The sequence below is a fragment of the Epinephelus moara genome, chromosome 6, assembly GCF_006386435.1.
Source record: "Epinephelus moara isolate mb chromosome 6, YSFRI_EMoa_1.0, whole genome shotgun sequence".
Classification (NCBI taxonomy): domain Eukaryota; kingdom Metazoa; phylum Chordata; class Actinopteri; order Perciformes; family Serranidae; genus Epinephelus; species Epinephelus moara.
Window position 1 is genome coordinate 23554431 of NC_065511.1, and position 15175 is coordinate 23569605.

Consider the following 15175-nt stretch of genomic DNA (forward strand, 5'->3'; position numbering starts at 1 on the left):
AAAAAAATTGCTCTTCCCTTCGGTCATTTAGACACACAAAGATGGAAAAGTATGATCCAGGTTGGAAAATACAAGCTTTATTAAGATACTTTCAAACTGTCAGCATTATCAAATTATATGTCAGTATTGGTTAATATGGAAAAAGTTATCATAATCATTTTTTGCCATATCACGGCTCCATGTCAGAGCAAACTCTGTGATGGGGGAGTGTGTGCACGTGTGTAACTTGTCAAGGCCCGCATATAAGCAATGTCTTCTTTTGTGTCCTTTAGGACCCTCAGACGAACATGTAGGCAAATATTTTATCACCCCAGTGGAAAGGAAAAGGCCCCAACCTGCACACACAGTTGCTTCTGCTGAGCTTCTGTTTATGCGTGTGCACACAGCAGTGTCTACACACCCACACTTTTTGCATTACTTGCTCCCAACACTTGCTTGCTCACACACAGAGTATGACTGAGAACTTGAATGCTTATTAGAGAGTGACGTAAATGGCAGTATTTTCTGCGCTTTAGTGGGAAGTATGTGCTGTCAGTGTGCTCCAAATCCCCACTGTCAGTGGCAGATGAAGTGAAGGTGTGCCACTGAGTGTCAGATAGAAGAGCATGGCAGTGTGTCTCCCTCTCCCTCTCTCTCTCCCCCCACTCCCCCTCAGGCTCAGCCTCCCACACACACCCCTCAGCTGACAGATTGAGAGCAGTCATCGGGGGGCTGAACTTTTAAACTCGCTCCAGAGACTTACAGCTGTGACACTCGATTTGAGCAGGCCTGCAGCCAATCACACATGCATACAGTCACCAGTTCTAATGGTCAGAAAGTGTTCTGTCAGATCATACCGCAGTTACGTTGCGTCGCTGGAGTCATGTTAGTGATGTCAGAAGAGTATGACAGACACTACTCTCTCTCCCTCCTCCCCCCTCCGCCTCTCCTCACTTCTTTGTTTTACTCTTTTTCTTATTTTCTCTCTTAAGTGCGGTAGATAAGTTGTTAGCTCTCGCCTCCGTCTTCTTGCTCTTGCATATCTCAAAGTTGGAGCCTTACTTATAAAGTGTTAAGTCTGCACAAACAACTGAGCTAGTTCCTTGCAAATCTTGTTTCAAAGGTATTCAGTTGATTCATGATGCTTTTGTTCTTCCTTCAGCAGCACCATATGGGAACTAAGATGTGCCTTCACTTTGAAATGACAATAGTCTCAGTGATTTGATTGACAGACACAGCGTTTATTTTATTATGTGTGCTTCAGTCTGGGGTTGTGGTAGGGTAGAGTGGATTCTCTAAAGTTCTTAATTAGCTAACTTTCTCATGTTTTAATTTTGAGTGCAGAAGCGGAAGCCGTCTTTACCGCACGCACAAATATCTCACAGTGGACCATCTGTAAAGAATTTTCTCGCCCGGTTCGAGCTGTTTTGAAGACACGCAGTGGTTCTTCATTTGTGAAGAAGTTAAAATTTTGAATTTCAATGACCCAATTTCACTCTTTCTCTCCTGAATATACACATAGTGTTCATACACAAGAATGCATTTTTTTCAAGGTTCTGCATTCACAGAAAAATGTCAGCGATATAAATGACATACTGCTGGTTCTGCAACATTACTACATTTATCTAGTGCTGCTGTTGTTCTGATAAGTATGGCTGCAGGGGGTAGCCTCCCACTCAGCATGCTTAGCGGCAATTCAGAATTCAGTGTGGTATGCCTTGATGTGTTTGTTAGCTAAATGGTTGATTTGGCAGAGGTGCAGGTCCCCACTGCCTCTGCCCTCAATGAATAATGAATAAAGTGAATATTTGTGTCTTGTTGCTTGAAGAACAGTGGGTGGGTGATCTTTGGCCTCAGATGAGAGGCACACACACACCTCCAAGTTCACTGTGAGTTGAGCATGATTGTGTTTAGAGGTGGAAGAGCAAGCGCAGCACAGTGTATGTAATTATGTGGGAGAAAAAAAAGTGTGATTATGAAAAAAAGAAAAGATTATTTTTGGTGTGTTTCACCGTACGAGCTTACAGTTAAAAATATGCCTCCACTCGCTGTTTGAACTCTGTGGAGCAACAGGATTATTCAAAAATGATGTACTGGGTTTTTTTTTGTTTTTTTTTTACATATTTTCCTGAGGTGCCAAGTTAAGGTCAGTCAGCCAGTTAAGCGGTCCTTAACACCTAACTTTACATGCTGCTCTCTTGAATTGAGTGTTCAAGCATCTTGTGTCAGAATCTTGCTCGGGGCTGTGTGTTTGCAGGCGAAGAGGCTAAATTATTACCAAATACTTGAGAAAACATCAAGCTAGGAAAACCGCTTTGTGTTACAAATGAAATGTAATTGTTTTGGCAAATATGCTTCAGTATTATAATGAAAGACAGATAACCTACTGGAGTGACACAGGATAATGATCTATTATTCCTGACATTATACTGTTCTCCCAGTGATTGATCTGGTTATTCTGTGTTTGCGCAATCTGATCCAGCTCTTGGTAAGCTGTATAAATTAGGCTTCTTAGGAGTTTAAAAAATGGCCAGTCATTTGCCACATTGATGGATCTAAAGCTCTGTATTTAAAATAAGATTGTTTGTGAAATTCAATTGAACCTCCTTGGTGCTTGAAGAAAGACTTTTATCAAAAGCTTGACTCGGTAAATTAATATTGCACAGACTGGAGTGCGTGGATGCTTTTCTTTTTAAACATCCAACATGTAGGATTTAGTGGGATGCTATTGGCAGAAATGAAATATAATATAATTAGCATGTTTTCTTAAGTGTATAATCACCTGAAAATAAGAATTGTCGTGTTTTCATTACCTTAGAATGAGTCGTTTATATCTACGTAGGGAGTGGGTTCTTGTCTATGAAGATCACCATGTTGCACAGCCATGTATCTACAGTAGCCTACAATGGACAAACCAAACACTAGCTCTAGATAGGGTCATTCGCATTTTTACGTTGGCCACCATTGTTAGCAGTGTCTTTGCAAGAGCCAAACAGCTTTTGAAAAACACTTTTATTCCCTTGCATTTGATCACTTTCCTCGATTAAATCACCAAGTTTGTTTGTTTTGGAGAGGAGGAGACCTCTGCATAGGGCTGGCCATATGGCAAAACATTTTATCACAATAATTTTCCACGTATTGATTGATATTTATCACGATATGAAATTTGATAATGTTGTGAGTTTGAAAAGTATTCTGATAATGTCTGACACCTGAAGAAACCAAATGACTCATTAGTTGAACTCACAATATAGTTTCTTAACATCAAATTAGGTAATATCATGTAAAGAACTGTGCAACCATTTTATAATAACACTGTAAACATGCAAACATGCTTTGTGCATTGCACTCTAGTGTCAAAGGAAAATAAAGAAAAGCAGTACTCCTTCCCTCAGCTCAACATTCTCCAGCTTTTCTTTATCTTTTTATGCCTGAGCAGTCAGTCAATTTTGGCTCAGTTTTTGGGAAGTGGTACCTCTGGCTTTGTTTTTGAAACAACTAATTAAAACAGCCTAAAACATATTCAGATAATGTAAATGAAAATAAAACCTGTAACCTTATATCACATCAAATTCCCAGGGCAGCAAGCATTTCAATCTCAAATGTTTGTAGTAGTACAGCATAAGACAAACTGTAAACAAATGGATCACAGTTAAGGCCCTGGGACATTTAAATACTCAACTATAAAAGAAAATAACAATTTAAATCTCAAATTTTGGAGGTAGAAATCTGAACAAAAGCTACCTCTTCACGGTGCTCATGGGCTTCATGTCTTTGACTAGAAAGTGTGACACTGCGTCTGCTATATCCCTGCTCCATTTCAATAGCTTCTCATTCGGGGTTACGGCAGCAAAAGAGGACACTATTGATTTCTGTTTTGGTGCAGCCCGGCTAGTGTTGCTCACAGCAGCAGAAGTGCTAGGCCGTTGAGCAGCACTTGTTGGTGGACTAACTGCAGTTTTGGCCCAGATTTTCATGCTTTCAGTGTAGTTGCTGGGATGCCACCTTTTCAGGTGATGGAAAAGGTTTGTTGTGTCCGTCCTGATTGGCACCAACTGACAACATATTTTGTGGACCGTCTTTGTCTGTATCTTATCACCTTTCAAGTAGCCAAACCACTTCCAAATTATTGACGTTGTGTAACCTTTTTTATCCACAGTTTCGTCCATTTTTGAGGATAATGCAAACTCTTCTTCAGCTTCGTAGCAGCGTTGCTCGTCACTTCCACTCATTTTCCCCTCTTTTCATTATGTCCCTGCTACATTCAATTCCTTCTCACCGCGGCACACTCACCTCAGCCCTGACTATGCAATGAAAAATAACCGTGTGCAATGCTGTGGATCCCCAGCACTGCAGATTGACTGACAGCAGTCTGTTAATTTCTGCTGCAGGACACGCTGTTTGGCTCTATCTAGGTCTATCCATATCGAGTAAAAATGACTATAGTTTATCATCGTCATCGACATACATTTTATTGCCATCCTATTTTGAGATCGTTTTATCGCCCAACCCCACCTCTGCACATATTCCGGCTCCTGGTAAACCTCCTGAACACTGACCACTGAGGGAACCCTAACTTGGCACATGGCATGGGAGACGTTTCAGCTGGTTGCATTTTGCAAACCTCACAACGAGATGCCACTAAATCCTACACACTGGTCCTTTGAGTAATATAATATTATTCTGTCAATTTTTTTTTTTACGTATGCAATCAGATCAAAACATGGCCACAGGAACAGTGATGCAGTTTTTCAAGAGTCGACTTGTAAGAAGGGACCCGTTTTTGCATATTTGCATTCGATGCCCTGATCACATCTTGCTCAGGAGCAGGTGTGGTGTGGAGCTTAAGTTACCATGGTGATGTTCCTTACTGAAAAATGACACACCAACGTGGAACCAGAAAACCAGAGTCGAGGCCGAGTTAGCTTGTTAGCCCACTAATCCTGTTTTCCGAGACAGGCCTCAGGACTGTGTACTTCTGTTCCTCCGCAGTTTCTGTCAAGGCAGAATTATGTGTAGAGTAAAATAATTAACTGTTAGATTATGAGAATTTTTTATATTCCCCCTCGAAATTAATAGCAAGGCTGGTATTGTACACAACACAACAGGTGAGTATGATTTGAAATGCAAAATATATTTGCCTGAGGGGAATGTGTTTTTCATTTTCTAATATTATGTTTAAATGTATGTTTCAACAAAGTAATTATATTTTTTACTATAGAAAGATAAAAACAATTTGGTTGTGACAGATGGTAGGAGTCACAAGTCAGGTTTTAATTAATTGTGACGCTACAGCATGTGCACATGTGCCTTTACTTTGATGCAGCATTTGTAAATGAGTACAGCATGTGTCAGGATTGGATCAGGTTGACAGTTATTACGTCAGTGATGGATTGCTTGTATGTCTGTGTGATTCCATGTCATGTGTGTGAAACCTGTTTGTCAGAGAAGGATGTGGGATTTCATGCAGACGTGCTCTGTGAGGGTTACAAATCTGTTTCCCTTGTCACAGCTCACTTACTGCAACAAAGAACACTTTCTCTGTGTCTGAGAGAACACCCCCCCCGCAACCTACATCTCTTTCTCTGTGCCTCCCAGGTGTGGTATCTCTCTGGCTGGGTGTGCTACCTCCAGCTTGAAAAAGCAAAAGAGAGGCAAGACAGAGAGGGAGGAGAAGTGACAGAGGAGGACACGGAGGAGTGGAAGGCATTGAAGGAGGCAGCCAGATCGTACCTGACCAGCGCTAAGAAGGTAATTCAGGTTCAGGCTGCTCACAAACCCAATGATTGTTGCTTTTTATGATACAGATATAGTTGTGGTTCATTTCTTCAGTACTGCATGGCCAGTGGATAAAAGTAACTAAGGACATTTACTCAAGTACTGTGCTTAAAGGTGAACAATGCAGGAATATTCAGTCACCTAACTTTTCCCCTCCTCCCTGCGATGCTTATATGGACACTGCAAACTACTACTGTAGGAACGTTACATTTCCTACAATGGAAAAGCCGATGCTTTAGCAAGCTAACAAAGCTAACCGCTTGCACCCACCCGTCCAACAGAGAACAGGCCAACTCTGCATTTCTCTTCATCTCCATCCTCTCCGTCAGTACTCGCCAGCAAAAGTGAAAATAAAAGCCGACCCCAGCTACACTCTCGTTTTGGAACGAGCTTTATCCACTTGGCGCTTTGCCTCGCCATATTTGCATTTTTTTTGGTGCTGTGTCCGCGATTGTTGCATCTTCCTTTTGAATGCGTGCTGCTTATGGCCTGGCACCTGGTTGCAACCTTTTTATAAAGTCTCGACACAGCAGTACAAGAAGAGAATAAGAAAATACAGAAGTGTCTGCAAATAAATACACTGCCACACACATCCAGTGGTTCATAAGTAATGGTTGGTATGTATGAGTCTATACATTGTTTTTTAAGTACTTGCACTTAAGTATTTCCATCACGATACTTAATACTTCTGTTTCACTACATTTCAGAGGGAGATATTGTACTTTGTATTTCACAGCATTTATCTGACAGCCATTGTCCGTAGTCATTTCTGGTTATTTAATAGCTCTGAGTGAGTCAATTTATTGGCCTATCAACAAAGCCATTTTTCATGCAAAAATGCCAAACATTTTATGTTTTCATCTTCTCAAATAGACGATTTGTTCTAAATTGCAGGAAACTGAATATTTTTGAGGTTCGAACTACTTGGTTGGACAAAACAAGACTTTTGAAGTTGTCACTTCAGTAATTGTGATGGGCAACCTCATGCTTTACAAACTAAACTCTTAATGGATTGATCAAGAAGATAAATTGCACATTAACCCATAATGAATATCATTATTTCCAGACCTATACAAAATAATTCTTGATGAAAAATTAGGTACTTTTACTAAAGAAAATTTTTTGAATGAACGACTGTTGCTTGTTATATTGGTGGTTTTACAAAAGTAATGGACTTGAATACTTCTTCCATCACTGTGTGCGGCAACTGTGGGTACAGATAGTTACATCCAGTACAATGTCACAATACGTAAGACTCCTAAGAACCAGTTCTTGTCAGAGAAGGAGCACATGCAGTCCTGTGAACATGAGAGGATTCTAACTAAGCTCCATTGTTGCCACAGAAATGTCTTTTAGTACAATCTCAAAGAGGTTTAAGTACACCCCCTCTTTCTCCCATTCCCCCTCACATACACGCACGCACACACACACGCACACACACACTTGGAGTGATGTGTCTCATTCATTCTGTCATTCTGTCAGGGAGCAATGCCTCTATGGGGCTGTGATTCATGTTAGTCTAAAATCCAATAGGCTTGTAAATCAGACAGCACAGACTGAGGGATGGCAGGCCCCACCTACGATTCCTCTCCTTTTCACCTCCCCACCCAGCTACCCACCTTCCCCCCTCCTCTCCCACCACATCCTGTTCCTCTACAGATGAGTAGGGGCAGCAGAGTGGCGATATATTGATGTCTGTCTCTCTGGCCAGCAGTGTAGTGACAGGCCTGTCTAACCAGTATCCACTGGGGATGTCCACAAGTGAGACAGGAGCGAGGTGGGTTTTGAGCTGCCAAGAGGGAGAATGGCAAAAACTGTGGGGGAAAGAAATGGCACAGGGCAAGTATAGATTTGAGCTGCCGGCTTTGTGGTGAGAGTTAATAAAGAAAAAAAGACAAATTGAAAATAATAGAATTGAGAAATGGGGAGACTTAAGTACTTAACCATTTTTGCGCGGGGATAGAATGCAAGGGAATAAAAAGGTGAAAGAATAGCAAAAGAATTGAGTGAGGCTTCAGAGCGTGACAAGTAAACAGCAAAGCTGTTTCTTTGTAGAGTGACTGAAGCAACAGGCGCAGAATAATGTGAAAGGTAAATGCACGAAGACCTTGAAAAGGTGAGGTGGAATGTGGAGAGAAGTCGGCCCCCCTCATGGTTCACTTAATTCCTCGGCTAGGAGCTCTTGCTCATATGTGTGTGCATCTGCACATTGTGTAGTCGAGATTCTCCCTTGTTTATATCAGAGCTTTGTTTCAGAGCGTCACTGTGAGTGTTAATTATTAACGATGAGTCAGTCTGCTAGTTAAAATGGGCTCCAACATGGAAATGAGGCCTCAAAGCCCAACGGCTTGTTTTGGCGCCAGTCCACTTCTCTGCATACTTTATGGCTTTGCTAAGTGTGTATGCATGCGTGTGTGTGTGTGTGTGTGTCTGTGTCTGTGTGTCTGTGTGTCTGTGTGTCTGTGTCTGTGTGTGTGCATGTGTGTGCGTGAGACAGAGAGAGAAAGCATGCGGGTATGCGTAGGCGCACCTTATGTGGATGCACATATTTAATTATGGTTGTGTGTGCCAACTTGCATATCTAATTATTTGTTAAGAAATGTCTTCATTATTCATCTCTTCTGTGATCGATACTTGTGCATGTTCACACACACACACACACACACACACACACACACACACACACACACACACACACAGCATTCAGCTGAGATACTCTAAAACGGAATGATGGGGAGGAATGGATGAGTTGAGAGGACAAGAAAGAAGTGTAGGAGAGGAGCAGGAGGGTGAGCAGGAGTGGGAGAATGAAAGGGGAGGCGAGGCAGGGAACAGATTGGATGGTGTGTGTGTGTGTGTGTGTGTGTGTGTGTGTGTATCTGTGTGTGTGTGGGTGCAGGGGGTGTAGTTGGTGAATAGTGGCGAGGGTAAAATCAATAGTAAACCGGACGTGAAATGGAATTTGAGTCTCAGCCAGATAGGGTGCGATTGAAGAAGGATCTGCAGTGTATGCACAGAGGACAGCGTTATATACGTGTGTGCATGTGTGTGAGTGTGTGCGTGCGTGTGCAGAGGCAGCTAGGGCAAACAGAGGTCAAAAGCTTTACTATTTGATGTGGCTGAAAGGGTATCCCATGAGCACAGATTGTGGGCAGGGTTGGTCCAAGGTGTGCTCTTCATGTAATTTTAATGCCTTTCCCTACCAAGGATGTGACTGAAGGACTGAAGTGTTAAGTTGTGTGTGTGTGTGTGTCTGTGTGTGTCTGTGTGTGTGTCTGTGTGTCTGTGTGCGTGCGTGTGTTTGAGTTTGCGGTCAGCCCTCTTGAGACTTCCAGCGACATGCTCTGTTCACACTCAGGAAGGTCTAATCTTAACCAGTGTCACACCCTTGCTCGTGAAGAAGTATGTGTTTGTATGACAGAGCGAGACAGAGAAGAGGAAGAAAGTGTGTTGAAACAATGTATCTAATTAATGCTCTCTTACTAATGAAGAGATATACAGTCGGAGTGGAAAGGAATGAGGAGAGCAGGATTGAGGATACAGAGGGGAGCTGAGGGGAGGACAAGATTTTGGCACTATTCTGCCAGATTGGTAGACAATAGGTGTGTGCATGCGCAAGTTTAAGATGTGAAAGTATGAAGAGGTATCTATCTCCTTGACAGGAAGGTCATTTGGTGAGAGTGTACGAGTGCGAAAGAAAGAAAGCCAGAGACAAAGTGCACGAGGGGAAAATGGTCAGGGGAAGAATCTGGGAGAATGAAGGCATTGGTAAATGAAATGAAAGAAGAGGTGAAATGAAAGGGGAAGTTAAGCGCAGATGCGAAACAGAAGGTGAACAATGATGGACTGATTAGGCTTTCACCACCTAATTAGCCTGTCTTTATGCTGCCATATGAGCTGTAGAAAAAGGTTTCCATCAAGAAAGGAGCAGAAAAGAATCAATTTAGGTATGAAGGGTACATAAGTGCTTATTATTACACTTTTGCCTGCTGCACACTGGACAAAAGATAGCACTTGCAGATAATCCACATTTAAGATGGACCGTACTATATATCCAAAGAAATTAAATAATTGTAGAGAAAGAAATGAATTAAAGGGACACTTCAGATTTTCTTCATGCCAGCACACTTTCACTTTCTCCTTTTAAAGCGAGCATAAAGCCCCTGCATGCTGCAGTGTAATGACCATAAACAGGGTAAGACCTCATTCAGCCCCTGAAGCACTTACATTGTGCACCTTAAGCGAACGTAATTATGTTTTGTATTAAAATCCATCGGCCTATTCAATTCTGTTACCAAGCACTGGAGCTGTTGTCATTATCATGAAGTCAAACTTGCCAGCACTTCTCTGTAATAGTTTCTTTCCTGTGAATGCTGCCGTGTTGATTTATGCCACATCGTGTTTTGAAACTCGGGGAGGTTCACAAGTTTCAAATTGGTTTCTCTGTTTAGAAGTTTGCCAGTTTTCAGGTGAACATTCAGGAGCGTATGGCATTGAGTTTAACAATATGTGGGGCAAGCCATGTGACATTTGGAAAAGATTTTATTTAAAAGTAGAGAAATGCAGTAATAACTCAAATTCACCAGGATACATTGCTGCTGCTGTGTGCCCACTTAGTATTTTGAGGAAGATTATTTTGAGATGAATGACATTTGAACTTGTTTACATCCATTATACTAAACTTGGCTCACTGTGACTGTTTGTTTAGTGTATAGAAAAATATTGAATTAGAGGTTGAATATATTGGTGTTCTTCAAATGGAAACGCCCACTCAACTACCAGCAAAAAGCTGTGATGTTTGTTAGAGCGCTGATAACTGAAAGGGATAGTTGGGATTTTTTGAAGTGAGGTTATTTGAGTTATTGATCTATAGTCAGTGTCAGACGGTGGTCGGCATGCCCCCCAATTTGGAGAAAAGGACAGACAGCATGGAAGCTAAATAATTTAGTGCTGTGGACAGGGGTAGCAGCAAAATCTAGAGTATTTTGACAGCTTCACCTTGCCATCCGACAGCCCTTTTCTATGGGGGACTGAAGTCGTTGTGTCACTCAAAGCCACCAGGATCAAAAACAGTAATTGTACCACACAGAACACGGGAGTTGCTGGTCTGCCTCGATCAGTTAGTACACTGCTTAGCTTCTGTGGAGGATAGGGGATTATCATCTATAAACATATATCTGCATACTGTATGTATGCCGAATCTGTAGGCAGTGGTACAAAATTTTGGTATCAGAAGCATTCTGGTTTCTGTTTGTAGTCTGAGTAATATTGACCAGTCACGTTTGAGCAGGCTTTGGTTGCCTGCAGGTAAACAGTCCATCTAGAGAGCAAGAGAGAATGAACGCCTTGGCTGAAGTGAAATCGGAGAACCCATCAGCTGTCGTCCGATGAGGATTTAGCTTTTTATGAAGTTTTTTTTCAGATTAATGTGCATTCATATGAAAATATCTGGCAATACAGCTCAGTTGAAATCGTGTTTGCACCTACCTCAAGTTGCCAGTGGAGCTGTAATAATGAGGGTCACACTAAAGAAGAAGTCTTGGTCTGGATATCCACTGGCTATGCTGGATCTCCTGAAATACTGGCTGTTGCCCTCAGAGGCTGTATCGTCATCAGATGATAGTCGATGGGTCCCAGGATCGGACAAGTATTGCTAAGTTGGAAAATCGATAACACACAGTTCTCCGAGGAGGCTTGGTTTACACATGAACATGAAATGAGTTGGGTTAAAAGGTTTATTTGTGGCAAGGTTGGGCCACATTGGGCGATAGGTGGTGTACACCCTGGACAGGTCGCCAGACTATCACAGGGGCTAACAGATAGAGACAGACAACCATTCACACTCACAATCACACCTACGACCACTACTACTAACCTGCATGTGGGAGGAAGCCAGAGTACCCCATGCTGACACCGGGCGAACATGCAAATTCCGCAGAGAAGGGCTCCCCCACCCAAGGGTTGAACCTTCCACCCTGAGTTCGAACCAGGAACCCTCTTGCTGTGAGGCGATAATGCTAACCACTGCACCACAGTGCTGCCGGATAATAGTATTTGATACTAAAATACTTGATTTGAATACATAAAGAAAACTACTGGAACACGCTCCTCAACAACACCACATGTGCTTATAAACTTGACTAAGAGTTACTGCCATGCTAACGGCTCTGTGAGGTTGTACAAAGGCACAGCGGGGCTTTGAGCTTAATGCTAATGTTAACATGCTAATATATTTATAATAACAATGCTAGCACGCTAATGTTTAGCAAGTATATTTACCATGTTCATCATTAAAGTTCAGTTAATCAGCATGCTAACATTGGCTAATTAGCACTACACACAAAGTACGTTGATGGGAATGTCATTAGTTTCATAGGTATGTGGTTGAGTAAAATTTTGAGCTGATGATGGTGCTCGAGAAAAAAAATCAGAGGATCACAGAAGTTGTTATAATTAATCATCTGGGCAACATAAATGTATGTCTAAAATTTTTTACAGCAATCCTTCCAATAGCTGTGGAGATATTTCAGTGAAACCAAAAATGTCAACCTTATGGTGGCACTGCAGGAAGAATGTGGGGATCCCCGCAGTCATTCATTCATTCATTTATTCATTCATTCATCCAGTGACTGTGGAGATATTTCAGTCTGGCCCAAAGCAGTGGACCGACATTGCCATCCCTACAGCCGTGGAGCTAGCCTTGGTTAAAAAGAATAGCGTATTGACGGTGAGAACAGATGTGCCCATGTGCCCCTTCATGTGTAAGTGTAAAATATGTTGTGTGTGTTTGTGAGTTGTTACAGCAATGGTCAAGTGTGCTTTGGGCTGTGACTTAGGGTCTTGAAAGTAGAGCAAAGTGGACCATGAAAGAGTTATACGATTACATACGCTCACACACTCACACACCCACACACACACTCTCTCCCTCCCTCTCTAGGCAGCTCTCTGGGCCGTGAAAGTGAGAAGAGAAAACATAGGCTGTTGTAAATGAGAAATGCCTGTGTTTCTTGCGACGGCGGTGCTGATCTCAGCAGCGTTCGGTGCGGAATGTGTAAAGAATAGCTCCTGTTTGTTTAGCTAGCTGAAGGCATCACAATGAATAATCACATTCCATCCAGCAGACACACTACGCTATTGATTCGTAGTAAATATCACCACGTAGAAATACAATTTCCAAATGGCATTCAGTATTGTTGAACATACAGGTTTTGTTTTTTTGCACACGTTCACTGAATTTCTTACATTATTTCTCTCACGCAACTCTTATGAAAGACACCCTCCACCTCTTACCCAAGGCTGTAATGTGCAATTATTCTGGGTATTGAGCCAAGCCTATTGTAAAGCAAACCCAACTTTTATTCAGAGTGCCTGTTGTGGATAAACATCTCCAGGCATTTCAGAGTGACATTGGCAGAATGAAAATCAGTGTTTTTTTCCCCCCCGTAAGTGTGTGTGGTGCTTTAAGGAGGCTGAGAGGGTCAGCTCTCCCTCGGTATCAGACCCTGTGACTGGACCTGGGTCACGCTCCACCTCCCTGGAGCTCCATCCTGCAGAGACAGCATCCACTTAAATATACACACACACACACACACACACACACACACCGCACATTCTTACACTCTAAATGAGTTCCCATGTGACTGCGCGTCTCCTGTCAGGACCTGCTGTTGCTTGGAGACTGGTCCTGGGGCAAAGCAGTCACACACACTCTTCTTCACTCTCCTGGCCTCGTTACACTTTTAGTGAGAATGATGGCACTCAGCTGCTTATTGTCCGTGTGCTCTAGGGAGTGTGTGTGCATATGTGTGTGTGTGTGTGTGTGTGTGTGTGTGACTAAATAGAATAATATTCCGAGATGATCTTATAAACCATTCCCCACTCGCCCTCTTTTTCTCTCTAGTTTTGTTGCTGGAAAGAAAAGCATAAACATAAATCGCTGTATCAGTTCCCCCCTTTCTCTGTATATGCACACACAGAAACGCAGTGTTATGCTTTGCTGTCCTTGGTGGTAGCTCCAGTAGTTTTATCACCCAACTTTGAGTTCAGTAATTACACACAAGCAGAGTATTTTACAGAGATAAATCTGCTGGCTGCTTTGAGAACAGGACTTTTTTTTTTTTTTTTTATCTTGCTCCTTCACGGCATATTTCACTGAGATAACAACTTTGATTATGTGTGTGTGTATGTGCACATGTACGTCGCCACATAACCATATGTGCTTCGGGATAAGTTCCTCTGCGCGTGCGCATGCATGTTGCAACAGCAAGAGGAAGATAAATGGTCTTTTTGTCTCCTGTGCGGCTGAACGGTGTATCAAATGTGCTGATTTGCCAAACGAAAGACAAAAACTGTTTACCAGCGTTTTGTGAGCCGTGACTGCCTTGCTGACGGAATGCAGCTGCTGTTGGATATTTCAGGCGGCCTAACCAGCACTTGGAGACTTAAAACCTTAGGGCTGCTCACTTCCCTCAACTCCAAGCTGCTGCTTACTGATGCCGTAGTGATGCACTGTTATCTTCAGTGACACAACGGAAGAGCCTCAGTCGAGAGCTTTTCACTCACCGTATCTCATTTCTTGTATTGCCTCCACAGTATAATTTTGCACTTCATGTTCGGTCTCAACATTGCTGTTGTATAACCTACTTTCTATTTAAAATTTCCATTTTTCCAGTCTACTCACTAGCCCATTACACACTTGCATCATCTCTTTTTGTCTTTTTTTCCCCCTCCTCTCCCTCTTCCCCAGCTGTACAGTAAGCTGCGATGTGATGACCAGCCGATGTTGGAGCATGTGGAGCAGCTGCTAGGCAGTCTAGGAGGAGAGCTGGAGGGAGAGGAGGGAGACCCAGTTGTGGATGAAGACTTTGAACCCTGCAGTGATGACGAGGAGAACAATGCAGAGGCACCTATGGAACACTGACCACAGCCCCTTCCTTGTACTCTGTGAATTCCCATCATGTTTCCCTCTACTTAAAGTGTTCAAGTGCACTCTCTAAAGTGCCTTTTGTACTAGTTATCCTTTCACACCAGTTTATCAAAGATGAAATTTGAAATCAAGTGAGATGCACAAAAAGAGTGGCATTAAAAGCTGCAGTCTACTCAATCTCTTTCAGTCGGTTGTTAATGCTTTTGGTGAAATAAGTGCATACTTGAGTAATGCCTCCCTTAATCTCCTTGACAGATGTTGATGAAGTAAATTAGTTTTAGGGCTTTACTTCTTACCAGCAGCAAAAACAAAACACCTTTGAATGCTTTTACCTCTTATACGCACCCACGCATTGATTTTCTACAAGCAAACACACATGGCACATGCGCACACACACAAAACAAAGTGCACAAAAGCTGCACGTTAATTACTTCAGCTCTTCCTCAATACAGCAGCAGCCGCAGCAGCAGCAGTGTTTCCCTCTCAGCCTGC

At 42.4% G+C, this 15175-nt stretch overlaps 1 protein-coding gene across 2 annotated transcripts in view; it reads left to right on the plus strand.

Annotated features, from left to right (window-relative positions):
• si:dkey-12j5.1 (uncharacterized) overlaps positions 1 to 14860 on the plus strand; it is a 30166-nt gene extending 15306 nt beyond the window's left edge. For both annotated transcript variants that reach the window (XM_050046234.1, XM_050046235.1), the window contains exons 10-11: positions 5578 to 5730; positions 14504 to 14860. In XM_050046234.1, the coding sequence (XP_049902191.1) occupies positions 5578 to 5730; positions 14504 to 14677 (327 nt within the window). In that variant the 3' untranslated portion in view covers positions 14678 to 14860. The remainder of the gene's footprint in view (positions 1 to 5577; positions 5731 to 14503) is intronic.
• The last annotated feature ends 315 nt before the right edge of the window (positions 14861 to 15175 follow it).